The sequence below is a fragment of the Papio anubis genome, chromosome 17, assembly GCF_008728515.1.
Source record: "Papio anubis isolate 15944 chromosome 17, Panubis1.0, whole genome shotgun sequence".
Classification (NCBI taxonomy): Eukaryota; Metazoa; Chordata; class Mammalia; order Primates; family Cercopithecidae; genus Papio; species Papio anubis.
Genome location: NC_044992.1, coordinates 70125582 through 70148784, shown reverse-complemented (window position 1 = coordinate 70148784; position 23203 = coordinate 70125582). Strand labels below are relative to the sequence as shown.

The window sequence follows — 23203 nt, the reverse complement described above, 5'->3', positions numbered from 1 at the left end:
ATACAGAGTGATTCCTCCCACTTTATCCTTTTTTGTCAAAATTGGTTTGCTCTTCTAGGACTTGTACTTTTCCATATGAATTTTAGAATAAGCTTGTTATGCTTATAAAAAAAGTAAAACCTTATTGGGGTTTTTATAGGAATTGCATTAAAACTATTAATCAGTTTGGGGAGAACTGACATGTTGACTCTGTCTCTCAGTCCCTAACGTAGTATATCTCTCCATTTATTTGGCTCTTCTTTGATTTCTTTAGTCAGCATTTTGTGATTTCATTTTGTAATAGCATTTAAGATCCTATACATGTTTTGTTACATTTATACCTCATGTGTCTTTTCTTTTTAGAAGTGATTGTATTAATAAGTGGCATTGTGTCTTAAATTTTGGTTTCCACGTTTGTTTGGGTATACACAAATGTGAATAATTTTTGTGTGTTTGTTTTTATCTTGTGACCTTGCTAAACTCACTTACTAGTTCTAGGATGGCTTTTTTAGACTCCTTAGGGATTTTGTACATAGACAATAATGTCATCTGCAAATAGGAACAGTTTTATTTTTCCTTTCTATTCTGTATGTCTTTTATTTCTTTTTCTTGCCTTATTGCGGTGGTCTGAACTTCCAGTACTCTGTTGAATAAGAATAGTGAGTTCATGCATCCTTGCATTGTTCCCAATCTAAGAGGAAAACCACTTTGCCATTATGTATATTAACTGTAAGTTTTCAAGTTGAGGAAATTCTATTCCTTTTGTTTAGACTATTCATCATGAATGGGTGTTAGATCTTGTCAATTTTTTGTGTGTCTCCTGATATGATTGATTTTTGTTTAGTCTACTAAGATAGTGGATTATATTGACATTTTTTTTTTCTTGAAACAGAGTTTCATTCTATCGCCCAGGCCTGGAGTGCAGTGGCGTGATCTTGGCTCACTGCAACCTCTGCTTCCCAGGTTCAAGTGATTCTCCCACCTCAGCCGCCTGAGTAGCTGGGATTACAGGCGCCCACCACCACACCCAGCTATTTTTTTGTATTTTTAGTAGAGACAGGGTTTCACCATGTTGGTCAGGCTGGTCTTGAACTCCTGACCTCAGGTGATCCACCTGCCTCAGCCTCCCAAAGTGTTGGGGTTACAGGCGTGAGCCACTGCGCCCCGTCATTTCCATGAGATTTTTAGTCACAAATTCAATTTCTTTAATGGCCATATAGGCTTGCTCATGTTGGTCTGTTTCAAATTTGTGAAAATCTTGGTAGAGAATTTTGGTAGCTTGTGGTTTCTGAGGAATTGGTTTATTTCTTCTAAATTGTTTAATTCAAGCGTGAAGTTGTTTTTACTAGTTCCATATTATCCTCTAAATGGTTGCAAGCTTGGCAGTGGTATCTTCTATTTCATTCCTAGTATTGGTGATTTGTGTCTTCACTCTTTTCATCTTTGTCGGTCTTACTAGAGGTTTATAAACTTTATTGATTTTTCAAAGAACCAGATTTTTGTTTAATTTTTGTGTTGTTTTATTTTAAATTTCATTGGTTTCTGATCTTTATTATTTTGTTCCTTCCTTTGCTTTGGGTTTATTTTGCTCATTTTCTAGTTTATTGAGGTGGAAACTTAGATTATTGATTTGAGACCTTTTCTCTTTTCTAAAGGAAACACTTAGTGCTATCAAATTTCCTTCTCTACATTAGCTGTGTCCCACATACTTCGATACTACATTCAGTTCTCTGTGTGTTTTTTTGTTTTTTTTTTTCTTTTGAGGCTTCCTCTTTGACCTATGGATGATTTAGAAGTGTATTTTAAATTTCTAAGTGTTTAGAGATTTTCCTGTTGTCTTTCTATTATTGATTTCTAGTTTGATTCCATTATGGTCAAAGAACACACTGTATATAACTTCCATTATTTAAATGTATTAAGCTTTATTTTATGGATCAGGGTATAGTCTGTCTGGGTGAATGTCCTACGGGCATTTGAACAGAATGTGTGTTCGGCTTTTGTTGGGCGGAGTGTTTTATACGTGTCAGTCAGATCCTGTTGGTTGGTTGTATTGTTCTGTCCTTTTATAGTCTTGCTAACTTTCTGTCTAGCAATTCCATAAACTGCTGAGAGTGGGGTGTTGAAATCTCTCCAACTGTAATTATGGATGTGTTTGTTTCTCTTTTCAGCTCGATCAGTTTTTGCTTTGTGTATTTCGAGGCTCTGTTGCTTGGTGTGTACAGATTTGGCATTATTGTCTTCCTACAGGTTGACCCTTTTTCCCATTATATAATGTTCTTTTCATCTCTAGGAATGTTCTTTGCTCTAAAGTTGGCTTTATCTGATACTAGTATCGCTACTTCTATTTTTTTTCTATTGTTTTTGACTAGTGTTCATCCTGATAGATCTTTTTCCATTTTTCAATTTTCAAGCTACCTGTATTTTTGTATTTGAAGTGAGTTTCTTATATATAGCATATGGTTGGGTCATGTGTTTTCATCCACTCGGCCAGTCTCTGGCTTTTAATTGATGTATTTAGACCATTTTGCATTTAAGATCATTATTGTCATGTTAGGAGCCTATGTCTGCCATTTTGTTTTCTGTTTGTTCCCCTTGTTTCTTGGTCCTTTGACTCTTTTAACATTTTTAGGATCCATCCTGATTTATTTAGAGTGATTCTGAACATAGCACTTTATATAGTTTTCTTAGTGGTTGTTTGACAGTCACTGATATCAGCATTTTGTCACTTTTGAGTGTAGAAATCTTACTTCCATTTAGATCTCTTTGCCCTCCCCTCCGCCCCTCTTAACCGTAACATAACTGTCTTAAGTATTTCCTCAATATACGAGCAATCTTCCATGGTCTTGTTTGTTGTGATATGTCCAAGGTTTTCCAGCTGTAAGAGGGAGAAGCCGGAAGTAACAAGGCTGCTCCGTCTTGGCAGAACTGAAAGAACTCACAACTTTTTAAAGAATGCAAGCAGGCTTTTTGTTTGGGTCAGATGCTAAGACAGCCCTGAGGAAATTGGGATTTGGGTAGATTGTGGAGGGGTGATATTCAGGGAGAAGAAGAGGCAATTCGGGAGCCTGGGAATTTGCCAAACAAGAGCAGTCTGGATCATGTCTCTGTGGGCTGCTCTGTGGCCTCCTAGGCAGCAGAAAGATAAGGACAGGCCCGGTCTCCGTGTGTGAAGGGAGGCTGGACTCCAAGCATGGAGCCACTTTTTCCCAAGTATTTCTTCTTTTGTGTGTGTGCAGATGTTGGTTTCTGCCATTCTGTCTCCTCTTTGCTCATCTGTTTTCAAAAATAGTTGAACTCTTTCCTCTTTTACTTTTTTGAATGAACTTTTGTCAAATCCAGCTTGGTGTGGTGGCTCACACCTGTAATCCCAGCACTTTGGGAGGCCACGGTGGGCGGATCACTTGAGGCCGGGAGTTGGAGACCAGCCTGGCCAACATGGTGAAACCCCACCTCTACTAAAAATATAACAATTAGCTGGGTTTGGTGACATGTGCTTGTAGTCCCAGCTACTGGGGAGGTTGAGGCAGGAGGATCACTTGAACCCAGGAGGTGGAGGCTGCAGTGAGCTGAGATCACATCACTGTACTCCAGCCTGGGAGACAGAGTGAGTGAGACTCTGTCTCAAAAACAAAAGAATCATTTGTCAAATCTTCCTCCCCTCCAAAAGGAAGCTATTATGACTTTAAATGGAATTGAATTAACTCATTTGAGGGAAATTAATCTCTTGGCAGTATTCCATTTTCTCATACAAGAGTATGCTCTGTCTCTTTTATTTAATTTTTAAATTACGTTATAGTAAATGTCTTCATGCTGACCATACTGAGTCAAAATATTTCTTACATAGGGGGAAAAACATATTTGGAGTCACAGGCTTTTTTACAGCCAGGCCTTAAGAGAAGGTACAAATTGAAGGCCTCTTGATACTTTTTCAACAATTAACTGAATTTGAGTCTCTCTTTTTTTTTTTTTTTTTTTTTTTGAGGCAAAGTCTCTCTGTGACCCAGGATGGAGTGCAGTGACGTGATGTCCACTGGCTGCAACCTCTGCCTCCCGAGTTCAAGTGATTCTCCTGCCTCAGCCTCCCCAGTAGCTGGGATTACAGGCGCCTACCATCACACCCAGCTAATTTTTGTATTTTTTTTAGTAGAGATGGGATTTCACCATGTTGGTCAGGCTAGTCTCGAACTCCTGACCTCAGGTGATTCTCCTGCCTCAGCCTCCCAAAGTGCTAGGATTGCAGGCGTGAGCCACCGCGCCCGGCCTCAAGTTCCTTTTATGTGAGTGGCATTACAGAACATAGTGGCATCTGAGAGAATGGGATATACACTTTCCCACGACAAAAAATTGTTTGCGTAGATGGGAGAATAAAATCCACGTTTCCCAGGAGATGACAGCATTTGAAGTCAGGATAATTCAAGAAAAACTCTCCAAAACACACTAGCCAAGACATTTTATGATAATAGGATGCAGGCTAATCTTGAACCTGCCAGAAAAAGCCATCAACTCCTATGTAGATTAAGGTTTCAGATCGTCGTATCTTCAAGGCAAATGTCTTGTAAACACTCTCAGTTTTTACTTTCTCGAGCACAGATGTTTCTCAAGCCTAGATCTTCCCCACTGTAAGTGCCCATGTCAACAATCTCTGATTCCCTCAATGCCTAGCAGTTTCCAGCTTCACAGCCATTTTCATGTTTATACTGTTGGTTGGGTTATTCCTGGGTAGTTTGTATGTTTTGTTTCATATTGTTGTGAATGAAGTGTCTTCTGTTATATTGCCTTACCGCAAGTTCCGCCTCCTGGGTTCACGCCATTCTCCTGCCTCAGCCTCCCGAGTAGCTGGGATTATAGGCACCTGCCACCACACCTGGCTAATTTTTTTTTTTTTTTTTTGTATTTTTGTATTTTTAGCAGAGACGGGGTTTCACTGTGTTAGCCAGGATGGTCTTGATCTCCTGACCTTGTGATCCGCCCGCCTCGGTTTGCCAAAGTGCTGGGATTACAGGCGTCAGCCACCGCGCCCGGCCCTATTATATTCTTATCAGTGGAAGCTGGGTTACTGTGCAGTAACAGCCCCACAAATCTCTGTGTACTGAACAAAAGTGTATTTCTCATTCATGCAAAGTGCATACTGTAGTTCCAAGCAGTCGTTCCCTGGGAAGTTACCTGTCAAGGACTGGTTGCACAGTGCAGGCTGTGAATCAGCGATGCCCCTTTGTAATTGCCAAGGCAGGCAAGGGGAACACCAAGCTGGGTATTGTCAGGCATCACTCACCTTTCATGGACCAAGACAAGCTACATGGACATACTGAGAAGTGAAAGAAAACTGGGTCCCGGCCAGCAACAGCAGGGCCCTGACACAGGCTTTTGCTAAAATGCCTTTTAACTGCTTTTATTTTTATTTATTTATTTTTGAGACAGAGTCTCACTCTGTCACCCAGGCTGAAGTGCAGTGGCACGATCTCAGCTCACTGCAACCCTCGTCTCCCAGGATCGAGTGATTCTCCTGTCTCAACCTCCCAAGTATCTGGGATTACAGGTGTGCACCACCACACCTGGCTAATTTTTGTATTTTTAGTACAGACAGGATTTCACCATGTTGGTCAGGCTGGTCTTGAACTCCTGACCTCAGGTGATCTGCTCACCTCGGCCTCCCAAAGTGCTGGGATTATAGGCATGAGCCACCATGCCCAGCCAACTGTTAACTTTTAAATCTTACTTTTTAGGATGCCACGGTTGTTTTTTCTCTTATCCAATCACTTTAATGATCTCTGGTATTCGTTCTAAATATTCCTCATTGGGCTTTGCTCCCTGCGAGTAGGTGCAGAGAGGTAAGAGGGTTGTCTTCCTGAGTCCTCCTTGACAAGAGTGAAAGCAGAAACGGGGTGTTTTTGTTTCAGGTAAATACCAGCATCGAGGACTGGAAGACCACCAAGTGGAAAGATATCAACGTTGAGCAGATGGACATAGATTGTAAGAAGTTTGCCAAAGATGTGAGGTCTTTGGACAAGGAGATGAAAACCTGGGATGCCTTCGTGGGACTCGACAACACCGTGAAGAACATGATCACATCCCTGCGTGCCGTGAGCGAGCTGCAGAACCCTGCCATTCGGGAACGCCACTGGCAGCAGCTCATGCAGGCCACCCAGGTACCACACGCTATGGTGGGCGGAGGGGACCGCCCCTGGTGGCCAGCCCTGCTGCAGGATGGGCTGTCCTGAGCTGCCTAGCCAAGGTGTTAGGGGCCCAATGGTGGTAAAGCCAGTGTGGGCAGGGCTGGCTTCGTGCACAAGTGACCTGTGCAATCACACAGGGCTCCATGTTGGTTGGGGGTGGTGGGGCAGGCTCCGTTTACCATCTCAACTTCACCATCTCAAAATTCTTAGTAATTTCCTTTTTTTTTTTGAGACAGTCTTGCTCTGTCGCCAGGCTGGAGTGCAGTGGCGGGATCTCAGCTCACTGCAACCTCCGCCTCCCGGGTTCACACAATTCTTCTGCCTCAGCTTCCGGAGTAGCTGGGACTACAGGCACCCACCACCACACCTGGCTAATTTTTTTTTGTATTTTTAGTAGAGACGAGGTTTCACCATATTGGCCAGGCTGGTCTGGAACTCCTGACCTCGTGATTCGCCTGCCTCGGCCTCCCAGAGTGCTGGGATTACAGGCGTGAGCCACTGCACCTGGCCAATTCTTAGTAATTTTCCAACAGGAGCTCCTGCATTTTCATTTTGCACTGGGCCCTGCAAAGTAAGTAGGCTGTTCTGGTTGCAGGTTGCATGTTCATAAGACTCAGGGAGTTTGGGGCAAATGAACAGCTTCACTGGGGTCCTCATGACCCCAGAAACTCAGAGTCTTAGCACCTGAATCTTTCCAGGAATATCCTGCAGTGGCAGGCACTGGCCTTGACCCCTCCAGAAGGCTAACAGGAACACTCCCCACTCTCAGCAAACACTGAACAAAACCACTTTAAGCAGCTACTCTGCAGAGGCCCCACCTAGCTGCAAAGGACACAGAGAGAAAGGAGACGTGGCCTCCGCTCTCAAGGAAGCCAAGAAATAATAGCACTGGCAATTGCGGAGAGGGGGAATTTATTTTTCCTCTATCCATCTTAGGTTCCCTGGCTGAGGCCCCTGTAAATTAGACTGATGAGAGACAGATTAATTAGAGGAAAGCCGGGCACGGTGGCTCACACCTGTAATCCCAGCATTTTGGGAGGCTGAGGCGGGTGGCTCACCTGAGGCCAGGAGTTTGAGGCCAGCCTGGCCAACATGGCAAAACCCCTTCCCTACTAAAAATACAAAAATCAACCGAGCGTGGTAGCACACACCTGTAATCCCAGCTACTTGAATGGCTGAGGCAGGAGAATCGCTTGAACCTGGGAGGCGGAGGTTGCAGTGAGCCGAGATCATGCCACTGCACTCTAGCCTGGGTGACAGAGCAAAATTCCATCTCAAAAAAAACAAAATGGGAAAAGACCAGGAAAGACGAAGGGGATTCTCTACAGAATGTAGATTTCCCCTGCAAAAGAGACAGCTTTGCAGGACCATTTCAAACTATGTCAAAGGAACATATTTTAGGGTAAAATACTGCGATTTATTTCAGGGCCTGCTATCTGTCGTGTGATGTATCATGTTGCGACAAACATTCTGTTTGGTCAGTCTTAGGATCGATGTGTGGATGTTCATGCTGGTCAGCTGTGCCTGAATCCCAAAGGGAGGGGGGTATAATGAGGCCTGTCTTCCAACCCGCTTCCCATCATGGCCTGAACTCCTTTTTCAGGTTTACTTTGGAACGCCCCCAGCAGAGACAGGGGTTCATTCAATTTGTTCGGGGGCCTTAGGATTTTATTTTTGTTTTACAGCAGGATGAGGTGAGCTTCAGCAAGCTGCATTGTGTAGATTCCTCCCGTTCCTCTGGGCTGATAACGGGCTAAAGCTGTCTCCACCAGTTAACTTTTTTTTTTTTTTTTTTTTTTTTTTGAGATAGAGTCTCACTCTGTTGCCCAGGCTGGAGTGTGCAGTGGCACAATCTCAGCTCACTGCAACCTCCACCTCCCAGGTTCAAGTGATTCTCCTGATTCAGCCTCCTGAGTAGCTGGGATTATAGGCACGTACCACCACGCCTAGCTGATTTTTTTGTATTTTTAGTAGAGACAGGGTTTCACCTTGGCCAAGCTGGTCTCAAACTCCTGGCCTCAGGTGATCCACCCGCCCCGGCCTCCCAAAGTGCTGGGATTACAGGTGTGAGCTTCCGCACCCGGCCTCCGTTGAGTAACCTCTATCGTTCTTGGTAGAGGGGCAGTGGGACTCCTTGGCAAATTTATTTCCTGCTTGTAGGCAAATAGGGGGAGGGCAGAGAGCTTCTCTTGTATCTGCTTCTTCTCAACTGCCTTCAGCTCAAAATAACCCTTAAGCCAAAGTGGCATATTTTGGTGGCAAATTCTGCCAACCTTCGTGATCAGGTTTGAATGCCAAGCGCAGGAGATATTCAGTGATGATCCCGAGACCTAGAGGAGGGTGCCACCTTCAAGGAGGGGGAAGGGAAGGAAAAGCTCTGAGTGAGTGTGAAGTTTGGCTTGGGCCTTGGGAGTGAGAACTGTGAAGACAAGCAGAAAGGCTGGGACGGGGCTTGGCATGAAAGAATGCAAGAACAACGGCGAGAACGTACCCCAAGGACCAAGGGCAGCGTGGCCCAAAGCCCGCACAGCGGGAAGGCTTAACCCACGGCTTCCCAAGAGATCCCTACCTATGCAGGAAGTAGGAGAATGGGGCCAAATTGTTCCCTCCATCTCTCATTAGGTCCCGGCCAGCCCAGGAGGGCGCCCACCTAGGAGGAGCATTAGACGCTCCCACTCCACCCCCATCACACTGTCCAGGGCCCTTCTTGCTGCTCCCTAGGCCTAAGGAGGGAAAAGCAAACCCAGTTATGCAGGCCACCCTGAGGGCACAGGGGCACCCGCTTGCTCCCTAGGGATTTCTGTGTCCGGGTGTCTGGGAGCCAGTCCCTGGGGGTGCCTCTCGTGTGTTGAGACAAAAGATTTCCCAGATGCCTGGCAAAAGGCTCGTGTGCCCCATCCAGGTGCCCTGGGAGAGACGCTTGGGTGGTGATAAACCAGCTAAATATCTCCATGAAAGGAGCTGGGCACAGCTGAGGTCTTGGTGAGCCTCGGGCGGATATGTCCCCAAATGTGATTAGAGATGCGAGGTTCCATCATTGGTTAAAATTCCACGGTGGGCTCAGAATCGATGCTCAGAAACATCTGACTATGTGACACCAAGAAGAATATTAGACAAGGGACGTGGAAGCGATTTGGGAAGTGGTAGCACTTGACAAGCACCTGGTATGTTGGTACTAGAGTAACAGTACCTGTGATTCGGCCACTGCCACAGAGTGCTTTGCCTATTAGGAACGCGGCAGCTGCCAGAGGTGGTGGATTCGCTTCCTGGGGCTGCCATGACAAAGGACCACAAACTGGGAGGCTTCAAACAGACCTAGCCGGGGGCGCGGTGGCTCACGCCTGTAATCCCAGCACTTTGGGAGGCTGAGGCAGGTGGATCACTTGAGTTCAGGAGTTTGAGACCAGCCTGTCCAACTTGGTGAAACCGCGTCTCTACTAAAAATACAAAAATTAGCTGGGTGTGGTGGTACATACCTCTAGTCCCAGCTACTTGGAAGGCTGAGGCAAAAGAATCGCTTGAACCAGGGAGGTGAAGTTTCCAGTGAGCCGAGATCACGCCACTGCACTCCAGCCCAGGTGACAGAGCAAGACTCCGACTCAAAAAAAAAAAAAAAAAGCAGACCTGTGTTATGTATTCTGTCACAGTGCTGGAGGCCAGGACTCTGAAATCAGGGTGTCAGCAGGCTGCACTCCCTCTAAAGGCTCCGGGGGAGGGTCCTTCCTGCCTCCTCCGGCTTCTGGGAACTCCAGGCATTCCTTGGCCTGTGGCTGCATCATGTCCGTCTCTGCCTCAGTCTCCACAAGGCCCTGTTTCCTGTGTGACTCAGATCTCCCTCTCCTTCCTGTCATGAGGACACTTGGCCCTGGATTTATGTCTCACTGGAAAATCCAGGATGAACTCATCTCAAGATCCTTAGTATCTGCAAAGACCCTATTTCCAAATAAGGTGACATGCGAAGGTTCTGGGTAGACGTGAATTTTCGGGGGGCCACAATTCCGCCCAGTGCGGATGGGTTCTGCTATTATACGGTTTTACAGGGAAGGAAGGTGAGGCTTGGAGAAGTCACCTCCTTAAGTCCCAGAGCTGAAAATGGCAGTGTAGAGCTCGCCTCCCTCCCTCCAGCAGCCCAGGATCGCGCCCTGGCAGCGGCTCTCTGTGAAGGATGGTGACGTCCGCCCACTTCAGAGTCCAAATGACCTGACATGAATCATGCCTGGTTTTTTTCCCTTAGGTGAAATTTAAAATGTCAGAAGAGACAACCCTGGCAGATTTACTGCAGCTGAACCTCCACAATTACGAGGATGAGGTCCGCAACATCGTGGACAAGGCCGTGAAAGAGTCCGGCATGGAAAAGGTAGGCGGTGCTGGCAGCGTTGTCTGTGCCACGTGGGATCAGCCTGAAACTGCCCCTGTACTGAGAGCACCCAGGGAGGTCTCATTCATATGGGTCCCGCAGCCCCATGGCACTCAAGGGAAGTCTGGGGGGCCTTTCTTACCCAACCCGTGACAAATCTTAAAAAATACTTCTGGAATCTATTTATTATTTTTTATTGTTTTTGAGACAGAATGTCTCTCTGTTGCCCAGGCTGGAGTGCAGTGGCACGATCTTGGCTCACCACAACCTCCACCTCCCGAATTCAAGCAATTTCTCCTGCCTCAGCCTCCCAAGTAGCTGGGACTACAGGCGTGCACCACCATGCCCAGCTAATTTTCATACTTTTAGTAGAGACGGGGTTTCACCATGTTGGCCAGGCTGGTCTCGAGTTCCTGACCTCAACTGACCCGCTCACCTCGGCCTCCCAAAGTGCTGGGATTACAGGCGTGAGCCACCGTGCCAGCCTACTTCTGGAATTTTTCTTAGGAAACCCAATTCCTGGCTATAACTGTGCCCGCCCCATACACGCAATAGTTTGGGACATTTTGTAAACAACCAGAATTCTCATTTCCTTTGCCTCCAGCATCCTCGTCTGTGGTCCTGTCTGACTCCTCCACGGACGTCAGTTCTTTCCTCTGACTCCGAGCTGAGGGGAGGGTCGGTGACGGGTGGGGGATGGCCCCCAGCTGGTACCTGAACTTGTAATGTGCCACTGGCTACCGGCAGTTCCAGTATCCAGGAAAACGCCTTTTGCGGTTCAAATCTCTCTCCTCAGCCTGTTTTGTGAGTTTGAATTGTCACATTTTGGCTTGCTTAAAAAGAAAAAAAGAAAAACACACAAAACCTTTATTAGGTATAATTCATATACCATACAATTCACCTGTTTAAAGTGTACAATGGCTTTTAGCAGAGGTACAAGTGTGTAATCAGCACATACTAAACAGCAGAGGGTGGGGGCTCATGCCTATAATCCCAGCACTTTGGGAGGTAGGAGGATCGCTCAAATCCAGGAATTCAAGACAAGGCCAGCCTGGGCAACAGAGGCAGACCCCATCTCTACAAAAAAATAAACTTAAAAAAATTAGCTGGGGACCGGGCGCGATGGCTCATGCTTGTAATTCCAACACTTTGGGAGGCCAAGGTGGGCGGGTCACAAGGTCAGGAGATTGAGACCAGCCTGGCCAACATGGTGAAACCCCGTCTCTACTAAAAATACAAAAATTAGCCAGGCATGGTGACACACACCTGTAGTCCCAGCTACTTGGAAGGCTGAAGTGGGAGGATTACTTGAGCCCAGGAGATGGAGGCTGCAGTGAGCTGTGATCACGCTGCTGCACTCCAGCCTGGGCTGGACCCTGTCCCTAAAAAAAATTATAATTTTTTAAAAAATAAAAATAAAAAATAGAATTAACAAACTTTAGAATATTTTCATCCCCTCAGAAAGAAACCCACATTCTTTAGCCATCATCCCCTACCCCTTTCTTCTCACGTGTCCCCATCTCCAGCTCTAGGCAACCACTAATCCACTTTCACCCTGTATAGATCCCCCTCTTCCACACTTTCATAGGAACGACATCATAGGTAGAGGAGGCAGCACTTTCACTCTATGCTTTTAGAGTTTTTCCCAGCTGGGTCTGAGAATTCAATTGACGTAAGACAGATCAAGAGGAGAAAAGTATGCAAATTATTTAATCCAAGTTTTCTGTTTTACGGGAGGAAAGGAAGACTTCCTGACTCTAACGTAGTTAGTGTTGAACACTTAAGTACTGAGTTGCAGAAAGAGGAGGTTGTAGAAAAGTAATCTGTGTGAGAGGCTGGAAGGCGAGAGCTATTCTAACAAGTTCTGAGCGGACAGGATTCTTTCCGCCTCGACTTCCCATCCTTGTGATGAGAATGATCATTTCATTCTGGTATCAGAAGAGCATCATTCACCTGGGAATTGCATCTCCTGCTTCCCAGGAACAGCATGAGGCTCAGAGATTCCTGCATCTGCTGCCCTTCAAGTGCCTCTGACTCGAAATCATCAATTGCAGGATGGCATATTTTGGGGTGGCACATTCTGAACTCCTTCACATGTGCTGTGTGGTCTGTGCGTGTGGCTTCTTTCAGCCTAAGGTCTTCAGGTTTATCCGCGTTGTGGCAGGTGTCTGTACCTCATTCCTTTAGTGGCTTATGTTCCATTGTGTGGACAGACATCACATTCATCCGTTATCGGGGTACGAAGTTTCGGGTTGGATCTGCCTTTGGCTCCTGTGAATACGTTGGTTTGAGTCTTTTTGCTTTCTGATCATGAAGCTTCAGTCTACGTCCTGGGAACTCTGGGTCCTGCCTGAGCTTTGCAGGCCAAATGCTCAGTGACCTTATTTTTCTCTTCCCCCAAAAGGTGCTGAAAGCCCTGGACAGTACCTGGAGCATGATGGAATTCGAGCACGAGCCGCACCCGCGGACGGGCACCATGATGCTCAAGTCCAGCGAGGTGCTGGTGGAGACGCTGGAGGACAACCAGGTACAGCTGCAGAACCTGATGACGTCCAAGTACCTGGCCCACTTCCTGAAGGAGGTGACGAGCTGGCAGCAGAAGCTGTCCATGGCGGACTCTGTCATCTCCATCTGGTTTGAGGTCCAGCGAACCTGGAGCCACCTGGAGAGCATCTTCATTGGCTCCGAAGACATCCGCGCCCAGCTCCCGGAGGACTCCCAGCGCTTCGATGACATCGACCAGGAGTTCAAGGTGAGCCCAGCCCGGTGGCTCCCACGCATTTCAGAAATGACCGTGTTGGACAAAACGGGGTCCCTAACGCCTTGGCGATCCCCTTCTCTTCCCAGGCCTTGATGGAAGATGCAGTAAAAACACCCAACGTGGTGGAAGCTACCAGCAAACCCGGCCTCTACGATAAACTGGAGGCCCTGAAGAAGAGGTGGGGCTCACACCTGTCCAGACCAGGGGAGTCAGTGGTGCTGATTCCCTGAGTCTTAAGTCTGAGGGAACCTAAGTCTTGTGCAGCCCGCTGGCCAGCACAGGGCAAAACCACGGGTCCTGGGTTAATCTATTCCCTTTCCCTGGGGAGCACGAGCTCCACGGCCTCATCCTGCCACACAATGCCTTGGCCTTGAAGGAAGCAGTGACCCAGAGAATAAATGAGGCTCCCTCCTGCCTAGGAGTGCCCACAAGATCAGGGGATGGCAAAGAAATGAGAGCCTCTGGTAGGAGGTTCTGAATTAAACCGGGTCTGTGAACAGCAATCCAGGCATCTCCAGGATGACCAGTTCCCTGCGCCGATAGGGTGGGCGGCAGACATCCCTACAGAGTGGGGTCACCGGCCTCCTCTCCTTCCTTCCTCCCAGCTTGGCCATGTGTGAAAAAGCTTTGTCAGAGTATTTAGAGACGAAGAGACTGGCTTTCCCCAGGTTCTATTTTGTCTCCTCGGCTGACCTCCTGGACATTCTCTCCAATGGCAATGATCCCGTGGAGGTAGGCGGGGCCCCCTGCATTCTGGAGTTTAAGCCAACATCATGGCAGACCCCAGGCGGGCACCTCTACCTGAACTGCCCTAGGATGGGGTAACAGTGTCCCTGGACACGCTCTATCATCTCCAGGAGGCCCTCTGCACCAGAAACTCTCCTGGGGTCCCCAGTCATGGCAGAAACGTGGCGGGACTCATCTCACATCGTGCTCTGCACTTGGCCCGGCTTTGGAGAAGTTAATTTGCCTCTCTCTACCTCATTTTCCCCTTCTAGAAAATGGGTCATATGCCAGAGGCCTGGTAAGACACTGTTTCCGAAAGGCACACCTCTCATTGGGTCATCCTCCAATCAGCTAGTAAATTTCAGGGTCCCAAGAGCAAGGAACAGGTGCCTCCTTCAGGCTCTTCTAAAAGAGAAAAGAGGTCGGGCTCAGTGGCTCACACCTGTAATCCCAGCACTTTGGGAGGCCCAGGCAGGCAGATCACTTGAGGTCGGGAGTTTGAGACCAGCCTGGTCAACATGGTGAAACCCCATTTCTACTAAAAATACAAAAAATAACCAGGCATGGTGGCACGCACCTGTAATCCCAGCTACTCAGGAGGCTGCGGCATGAGAATTGCTTGAGCCTGAGAGGCAGAGGTTGCAGTGAGCCAAGATCACTCCACTGCACTCCAGCCTGGGTGACAGAGCGAGAATCTGTCTCAAAAAAAAAAAAAAAAAATTAGGTGAAGGGAAAGTGCCTGTATTTTATTTTGACCATAAGGTTAGAGGATACACAGGAAGAGGTTAGAGGATACCCAAGAAGAAGGGATATGCAAGAATAGACTGAGTGTGTGGCTTGGAACCTGGGACAGAACCTTCTCAAAAAGAAGAAATCTTTTTTGAGATGGAGTTTGGTTCTTGTTGCCCAGGCTGGAGTGCAAAGGCTCACCACAACCTCCACCTCCCAGGTTCAAGTGATTCTCCTGCCTCAACCTCCCAAGTAGCTGGGATTATAGGCATGCGCCACCACGCCCAACTAATTTTGTATTTTTAGTAGAGATGGGGCTTCTCCATGTTGGTCAGGCTGGTCTCAAACTCCTGACCTCATGTGATCCACCTGCCTCGGCCTCGCAAAGTGCTGGGATTACAGGTGTGAGCCACCGTGCCCGGCCGAAAAGAAATCTCCCAGAATGGATATTTGGCTTAGAAGGACTGCGGTTCCTGGTCTGGTTTCCGTGTCCTGACTCAGAGCAGTCTTTGCTGGTTCCTTTTGTTGAGTTAGCCATGTTTAGTTAACGTTGATCAAAGACGGGGCGTATATTCCAAAAAGAACAATGCCTAAGACCACCCACGGAAAGCCTGAGCCATGCACGTGCCTTTCAAATCCCCCGTTGCATAATTCCGGCTTTTCCCCTCCACCCAGGTGAGCCGCCACCTGTCCAAACTCTTCGATAGCCTGTGTAAACTAAAGTTCCAGCTCGATGCCAATGACAAACCTCTCAAGGTGGGCCTGGGAATGTACAGCAAGGAGGACGAGTACATGGATTTTGATCAGGACTGTGACCTCTCGGGGCAGGTGAGTGTGTGGGCATGCCACACAGGGAACCCAGGACAAGGGCGCAGCTGTGTCTGGGGCACATGCCCTCAGACAGCGACGTTCGGAGAACCACCACCCTGTGCAGCTGCCAGCCCGCCCCTGCTCCTCTCCTCTGCCTCTCTAGAAAACCCTTAAGGGACTGACCTCTTTATAGAATTTCTAGCACAGCCTTACCCATATAGCACGAGTGTATCCTTTGGGAGAAAGGGGAAGGGAAAGGATGGGAGAAAAGCCCTGTTCGGGAGACTGAGGCAGGAGAATCGCTTGAACCCGAGAGGCAGAGGTTGCAGTGAGCCAAGATCATGCTACTGCACTCCAGCCTGGGTGACAGAGTGAGACTCCGTCTCAAAAAAAAAAAAAAAGGCCCTGTTAATGTCATTGAATCCTTTTTTATCACCTGCCAAAGGGACTGCTTTGAAGGGGGCTGCACATCTCTGAACCACCAATTCCCAACGCCTGTCCAAAATAATCGGCTGCGCTGCCCACCGCTCAGAGTGGTCCCCGCAGCCTCTTCCTTCCCAGCAAGCGTGTCCCCCGGCTCAGGGTGGGCTCCTTCTGCCATCAGAAGACTTCCGGCCTGCCCCCTCCCCCGTCTCATTACCCAGTTATTGATCAAGCAATAGAAACCATTTTAACATCAGCCTGAGGAAAATACAAGGCAGAGGTAAATCAGCTGTAGGGAAAAAAAAAATCTCGAGAAAACCTGAGGTTTTCTCAGGTTTTCTGAACACGGCACACACGTGGCCTGCTCTACATGGATGGGGTGGGTGGGGCAGTGACAGCGTCTGTCCAGATTCGCTTCCTGGGCTTACGCCTTACAAACAGAACTGCAGACCACAGTGAGGCCCGCCTGCACCGTACTTACAGCTAACAGGAAAAATCTGGCCGGGCACGGTGGCTCACGCCTGTAATCCCAGCACTTTGGGAGGTCGAGGTGGGCAGATCATCTGAGGTCAGGAGTTCAAGACAAGCCTGGCCAACATGGCGAAACGGTCTCTACTAAAAATACAAAAATTAACCAGGTGTGGTGTCACACACCTGTAGTCCCAGGTACTCGGGAAGCTGAGGCATAAGAATCATTTGAATCTGGGAGACAGAGGTTGCAGTGAGCCGAGATCACGCCACTACACTCCAGTCTGGGTAATAGAGCGAGACTTAGTCTCCAAAAAATTCATCTCCAAAAAAAGAATCTACCGGCCGGGCGCGGTGGCTCAAGCCTGTAATCCCAGCACTTTGGGAGGCCGAGACGGGCGGATCACGAGGTCAGGAGATCGAGACCATCCTGGCTAACCCGGTGAAACCCCGTCTCTATTAAAAAAATACAAAAAACTAGCCGGGCGAGGTGGCGGGCGCCTGTAGTCCCAGCTACTCGGGAGGCTGAGGCAGGAGAATGGCGTGAACCCGGGAGGCGGAGTTTGCAGTGAGCTGAGATCCGGCCACTGCACTCCAGCCTGGGCGACAGAGCGAGACTCCGTCTCAAAAAAAAAAAAAAAAAAAAAAGAATCTACCTTCATATCCTCTTGAGGGTTTTTTTCTCCCAGTAGCAGTTACTTGTGGGTATGTTTTTTGTTTATTTGTTTGTTTGTTTTTGAGACAGAGTTTCACTCTTATCACCCAGGCTGGAGTGCAGTGGCACAATCTTGGCTCACTGCAACCTCCACTTCTCAGGTTCAAGTGATTCTCCTGTCTAAGCCTCCAGAGTAGCTAGGATTACAGGCGCCTGCCATCATACCCGGCTAATTTTTGTATTTTTAGTAGAGATGGGGTTTCACCATGTTGGCCAGGCTGGTTTTGAACTCCTGACCTCAGATGATCCACCCACCTCAGTCTCCCAAAGTGCTGGAATTACAGACGTGAGCCACTGCGCCCAGCCCCCAGCCACATTTTTAAAGTGAGTCTTTGACTAGCCGGGTGTGGTGGTGCACACCTGTAGTCCCAGCTGCCTGAGAGGCTGAGGTGGAGGCATCACTTGAGCCCATAAGTGGAGGCTACAGTGAGCCGTGACTGCACCACCGCACGGCAGCCCGGGGCAGCAGAGCGAGACCCTATCTCAATTTAAAAACAAAAGGTGCGGCCGGGCGCAGTGGCTCAAGCCTGTAATCCCAGCACTTTGGGAGGCCAAGGTGGGCGGATTATGAGGTCAGGAGATCGAGACTATCCTGGCTAACACAGTGAAACCCCATCTCTACTAAAAAATACCAAAAAAAATCATCCGGGCGTGGTGGCAGGCGCCTGTAATCCCAGCTACTCAGGAGGCTGAGGCAGGAGAATGGTGTGAACCTGGGAGGTGGAGCTTGCAATGAGCCAAGATCGTGCCACTGCACTCCAGCCTGGGCGACAGAGCAAGACTCCGTCTTAAAAAAAAAAAAGGTGTGTCACTGTTACAGCTCTGTAAAATCCTTGACACGTCTGCCCCTGGGATGAAGATGATGACAAACGTTTTTCTTTTTTTTTTTTTTTTTTTTTTTTTTTTTGTGTCGGGTTCTCTCGCTCAGTCGCCCAGGCTGGAGTGCAGTGATGCAATCTCGGCTCACTGCAAGCTCCGCCTCCCGGGTTCAAGTGATTCTCCTGCCTCAGCCTCCGAAGTAGCTGGGACTACAGGCGCCCGCCACCACGCCCAGCTAATTTTTTGCATTTTTAGTAGAGATGAGGTTTCACTGTGTTAGCCAGGATGGTCTCAATCTCCTGACCTCGTGATCCGCCTGCCTCAGCCTCCCAAAGTGCTGGGATTACAGGCGTGAGGCACCACGCCCGGCCAACAAACGTTTTTCTTTACAACAAAGCAAATTACTGGAACTAGAGGCAGGCACACATGGCTGTATTTGGTCACCGTGGCTCCTGTCCCCAGGTGGAAGTGTGGCTGAATCGAGTGCTGGACCGAATGTGCTCCACCCTCCGGCACGAAATCCCAGAGGCCGTGGTGACCTACGAAGAGAAGCCGAGGGAGCAGTGGATCCTGGACTACTCCGCCCAGGTCTGAGGCGGGCGGGGACTCGGTAGTGCCTCGTGGCTGAAATAACCCGGCCCAGGTCTGAGGCGGGCGGGGGCTCAGCCGTGCCTCGTGGCTGGGATAAGGGGCAAGTTTCTCTGCGTTCATGGGCTCCCCTGTGAACTGTGGTCCCCTGGAAAACCGTCTAAGCTTTCAGCAGGAACTTCTGTGTTAGCGGGTGCTAGCGATCGCTCACTGCGTGGGCAATGGGGGGCATCTACTTTCAGGTGGCCCTGACTTGCACCCAGATCTGGTGGACGACCGAGGTGGGCCTGGCATTTGCCAGGCTGGAGGAAGGCTATGAAAACGCCATCAAAGATTATAACAAAAAACAGGTGTGTTACTAGCGTTTAGTTATGTTTTTAAAACTTGTTTAAAAAGCAGGTGCATGGCCCCATGTGCCCGTCTGAAACCTGCCAGGTGAGTACCAGCAGCACCTTCTTGTTAGAGGCTGAGCCCCACGAAACCGCCATTTCCACAGGCCAAATAACAGCCACGCACTGCAGCCCTAGGCACCTCTCCCCACGGGTAACAGACACCTTCAGAAATACGTACTTTGATTTCTCACCTCAAAATCATCAAATGCTACTGCGAGTCTTTAAAAAAAAAAAAAAAAAAGTCCTTGATTAGAAATACAGAAACTAAAGATCATCTTTAAAAGAAGGAGAATTTACCTGTAATTCCACAATTCAAGCATGATACTGTCAACGTTCCCTTATGCAACCTGCTACACTGTGTGTGTGTAATTGATTTATATGAAAAAATATACAGACTCGCTGGATGGTGTTAAAGTCAGCTGTTTTTGCTTCTTATCCACTCTCTTTCATGGCCTTGAATTTCCTTCTACTACGTCCGTGCTAGCGACTCCAAGGTGTCCCATCAGGGCCGCATCACAGTGAAACCAGTGCCTGGCTGGGGCCTACCGAGGGCGCTCCTGTTTTTCCTTACTGTAAACAAGACCATGGCAGTGTTCCCTATGCAGCTGCGGGCACCCAGCCACAAGACCCCCCAGTGCACATGGGCATCCGTGGCATCTCAGTGAAAGCACCTGTCCCCCGCAGATTAGCCAGCTGAATGCACTCATCACGCTGCTCATTGGGAACCTCAACGCTGGCGACAGGATGAAGATCATGACCATCTGCACCATCGATGTGCACGCGCGGGACGTGGTGGCCAAAATGATCATGGCCAAGGCACGAGTGCCCCATCCCAGGGACCTGGTGAAGGGCAAGGGGACACTGGGTTCAGGGCAGTGCATTCAGGGACTCCAGACCCTGCGACTTCCTCTTGCTGGGGCACTGGCTCTGTTGCTGGCTGCGGCTGCCTCCTACCCCCCTTGCCCGGACTCACCCCTGGTGAGCCACACATAGTGGTCAGAGGAGCGGTGCCCGCCCATTGGAAGTGCCATTCCGTAGCGAGATTCCACTGAGGGCGGCCATACAGTTGGACGTGGGCGCTGGAGGGGGAAAGACGGGGGGGGGGGGGGGGGGGTGGGGGGGGGGGGGGCGGCCGGGGCCGGGGGGGGGGGGGGGGCCAGTCTTGGAGGCATGCTGGCCTTCCTCAGCCAGCCCCAGCTCTTGCATTCCGCTTGACAACAAGAGCTCCGGCTCATCCTGCAGGTGGAGAGTTCTCAGGCCTTCACCTGGCAGGCCCAGCTCCGGCATCGCTGGGATGAAGAGAAGCGACACTGCTTTGCCAACATCTGCGATGCCCAAATCCAGTATTCCTACGAGTATCTGGGCAACACGCCGCGGCTGGTCATCACCCCGCTCACCGACAGGTGAGGCCTGTCCCTGAGTCAATCACATGGTGCCCTTGGGTCCCTTTCCCAAGATTCTTGGAACTGTCCCACTTGGATGTCAGCTGTGGAGGCTGGAGGGACCGGGCATTTACGTCAGGTGGACGTGTGTTCACATTCAGTTCTCCCACCGTGTCCTTGTTCCAGCACTGGCTGTGTGACCTTGGGAGAGTTCTTCCACCCCTCTGTGGGCCTGCTGAGTTGGGGTCATGTTTTATGGACCCTCACGAGCAGACTCTGGTCTTCGTAGCAGTGCCCACCTCCCCGAATGCTGCAGGTGGGAAAGGCACCTGGGCTGCCTCCGCCCCACGGTGGTGGTTCCTTTGTCACAGCTGAAGGTTTTCTGTCCTCTTCCAATGTGTCTCCTGGGGCCGAGCAAGTGTAATAACTGCAATGAAAGAGAAAGTGGTGGCTGGGCGCAGTGGCTCACGCCTGTAATCCCAGCACTTTGGGAGGCCGAGGCGGGTGGATCACCGGAGGTCAGGAGTTCGAGACCAGCCTGGCCAACATGGTGAAACCCCGTCTCTACTGAAAATACAAAAATTAGCTGGGCATGGTGGTGGGCGCCTGTAGTCCCAGCTACTTGGGAGGCTGAGGCATGAGAATCATTTGAACCCCGGAGGCAGAGGTTGCTATGAGTCAAGATTGTACCACTGCACTCCAGTCTAGGTGACAGAGATTCTGTCTCAAAAAAATAAAAATAAAAGCAGGGAGGCCGTGGGGTCACTGGCACACGTGCTTACCTGCAGTCATTTGCAGGTGCTACATCACCCTGACCCAGTCCCTCCATCTCATCATGGGCGGAGCCCCCGCTGGCCCCGCTGGGACCGGCAAGACTGAGACAACCAAGGACCTGGGCAGAGCCCTGGGCACCATGGTCTACGTCTTCAACTGCTCCGAGCAGATGGACTACAAGGTACGCGGCCAGAGTCCGGAGGAGGGACCCAGAGTCCCCACGTAGAAGCAGATCCTAGCACCCTGACCTCCGAGGCCCCGCAGTGAGCTCCAGGTCTCGGGATACCTCTGAATGACACTGGGGAGGAGGCGCCAGGGCCCCCACTTGCTGGTGGCATCCCCCTCAGGTGGTCTTTCTGGAGAGACTCCCAGGTGGACAGACGCAGCCCCAAATGTCCTGCCCCAGGCCCCGCCCTGGAGGTGACCCTCTCTCAGCTTCAGTTGTAAGATTGCCCCGGAACTGGGGACTCTGCACAGGGGTGAGCACCTCCCTCATGGTTCAGCATGGGTTGGGGTACAAGCAGTGTCCAGGTGGGTTTGGGAGGAGAGCAGGGGACGGTCCCGGTCCCGTCAGTCATCAGAGCCTGCACAGGACATCATCAGTTCACAGAAGGCCAGGCAGGGGAGGGGATACCTTGGAGCTCCAGGCTGCAGCAGCCTCTTGCAAGAGCAGGAGGTAAGGGAGATGGATCCCTGAGTTTTGGACCCTAGGCCTGCAGTGGGTCTCCCCTCCCCGGCTTGGATCCGAGCTCCACAATCTGGGAGACCCCTCCGGAGGTTGAGGATGGGGCCAGCAGCCGCTGTTCACTGTCAAGGCCATGCAGTCCACATCCACCTCCTGGATTTTAGAAAAGTGAAATCTGACGTTGGATCTCCCTAGAAGGGGCTTATCATCCACCTGGAATCCCAGGTGTAGATGGGAAGAGCCCTCTTGATGCCCAGGTGGGTCCTAGAGGGACACAGATGCCTTGAGGAAAAGCCTCTGGCCTGCTCGCCGTGCCCCCATCGCACCTCAGAGGACTCCCTCTCCTCTCCGTGCAGGAAAGAAAAGGGCTGAGAAAACACGCCCTTAGAACTCAAAATGTGCTTCTCTGAGCCCCCTTGTTAGGGACTCCAGGAAGCCTCCATCCTGGGGTCTGGGAGCTCTGGGGGTCAAGGGTGAAAGGATGGGCTCTTCCTGGTACCTAGCCCTCCACGGTGTTACCCTGGGCAGTAAGCTGACCTGCCTGCTGGCCTGCGGAAGGCCCCAGTGCACCGGGGCCTGAGCGAGCTGTGGGCAGAGAACACAGCTGAAGAGGCAGGGGGAGGCCCCTGCAGCGCCTGCCCTCCCTGCCACCCTCCCAGCTCTTCATTTCTCCCTCTCGCCCTTTCCAGTCCTGTGGAAATATCTACAAGGGCCTGGCCCAGACGGGAGCCTGGGGTTGCTTTGATGAGTTTAATCGCATCTCGGTGGAAGTCTTGTCTGTGATTGCTGTGCAGGTAAAGTCCCCTGCCTGCGGCCTCGGGGTCACATCGGGTAACTGGCTCGTCAGCTTTCCTATGACCTCACATGCCAGATAGACCCTCCTTGCCTCTCTGCAATGTTCCAAGCACTGAAGGGTGGTGTGGTGCCAGTGATCCCCTGCCCTGCAGGGTCCCGCAGCCTGGTTAGGCATACAGATTGAAAACAGAATCAGATTACAGGTTACATGTATGGTAGCATGCTCCCTCTCCTCTCCATGCAAGAAAGAAAAGGGCTGAGAAAATATGCGAGGCTTAGAACTTAAATGTGCTTCTCTGAGCCCCCTCGTTAGGGATTCCAGGTGGAAATACAGGTGGGAGAATAATTAATTTTGCTTAGGAAAGAAGGACAAAGTGCTTTGTGACTATCAGCGGAGCTGGGCATAGGAGGTGCTGAAAGGGAATGGCAGGAAAGAAAGGAGGAAGAGGAGGAGGGAGGAAATGTGCTCGTGTATTTTGGAAACAACCATGCCGTGGCACAGAGCGTGCAGCGGGGTGGCTGCGGCGACATGGGCACAGGGACCTGGGAGTGGGGAGTGGCCTGGGCCATGCTTGTTAAAATCTCCAGCACGGTCCCCACTTGTTAGGATTAGCATTTCTGCATTTT

The 23203-nt window shown here is 49.9% G+C and overlaps 1 protein-coding gene across 1 annotated transcript in view; it reads left to right on the top strand.

Annotated features, from left to right (window-relative positions):
• LOC101013562 (dynein heavy chain 17, axonemal) overlaps nt 1-23203 on the top strand; it is a 137317-nt gene that overhangs the window by 52272 nt on the left and 61842 nt on the right. The window contains exons 26-37 of the mRNA XM_031656976.1: nt 5877-6125; nt 10387-10509; nt 12914-13261; nt 13357-13448; nt 13876-14002; nt 15401-15553; nt 18423-18548; nt 18791-18898; nt 19625-19756; nt 20183-20343; nt 21121-21277; nt 22471-22575. Of these exons, the coding sequence (XP_031512836.1) occupies nt 5877-6125; nt 10387-10509; nt 12914-13261; nt 13357-13448; nt 13876-14002; nt 15401-15553; nt 18423-18548; nt 18791-18898; nt 19625-19756; nt 20183-20343; nt 21121-21277; nt 22471-22575 (1881 nt within the window). The remainder of the gene's footprint in view (nt 1-5876; nt 6126-10386; nt 10510-12913; nt 13262-13356; nt 13449-13875; nt 14003-15400; nt 15554-18422; nt 18549-18790; nt 18899-19624; nt 19757-20182; nt 20344-21120; nt 21278-22470; nt 22576-23203) is intronic.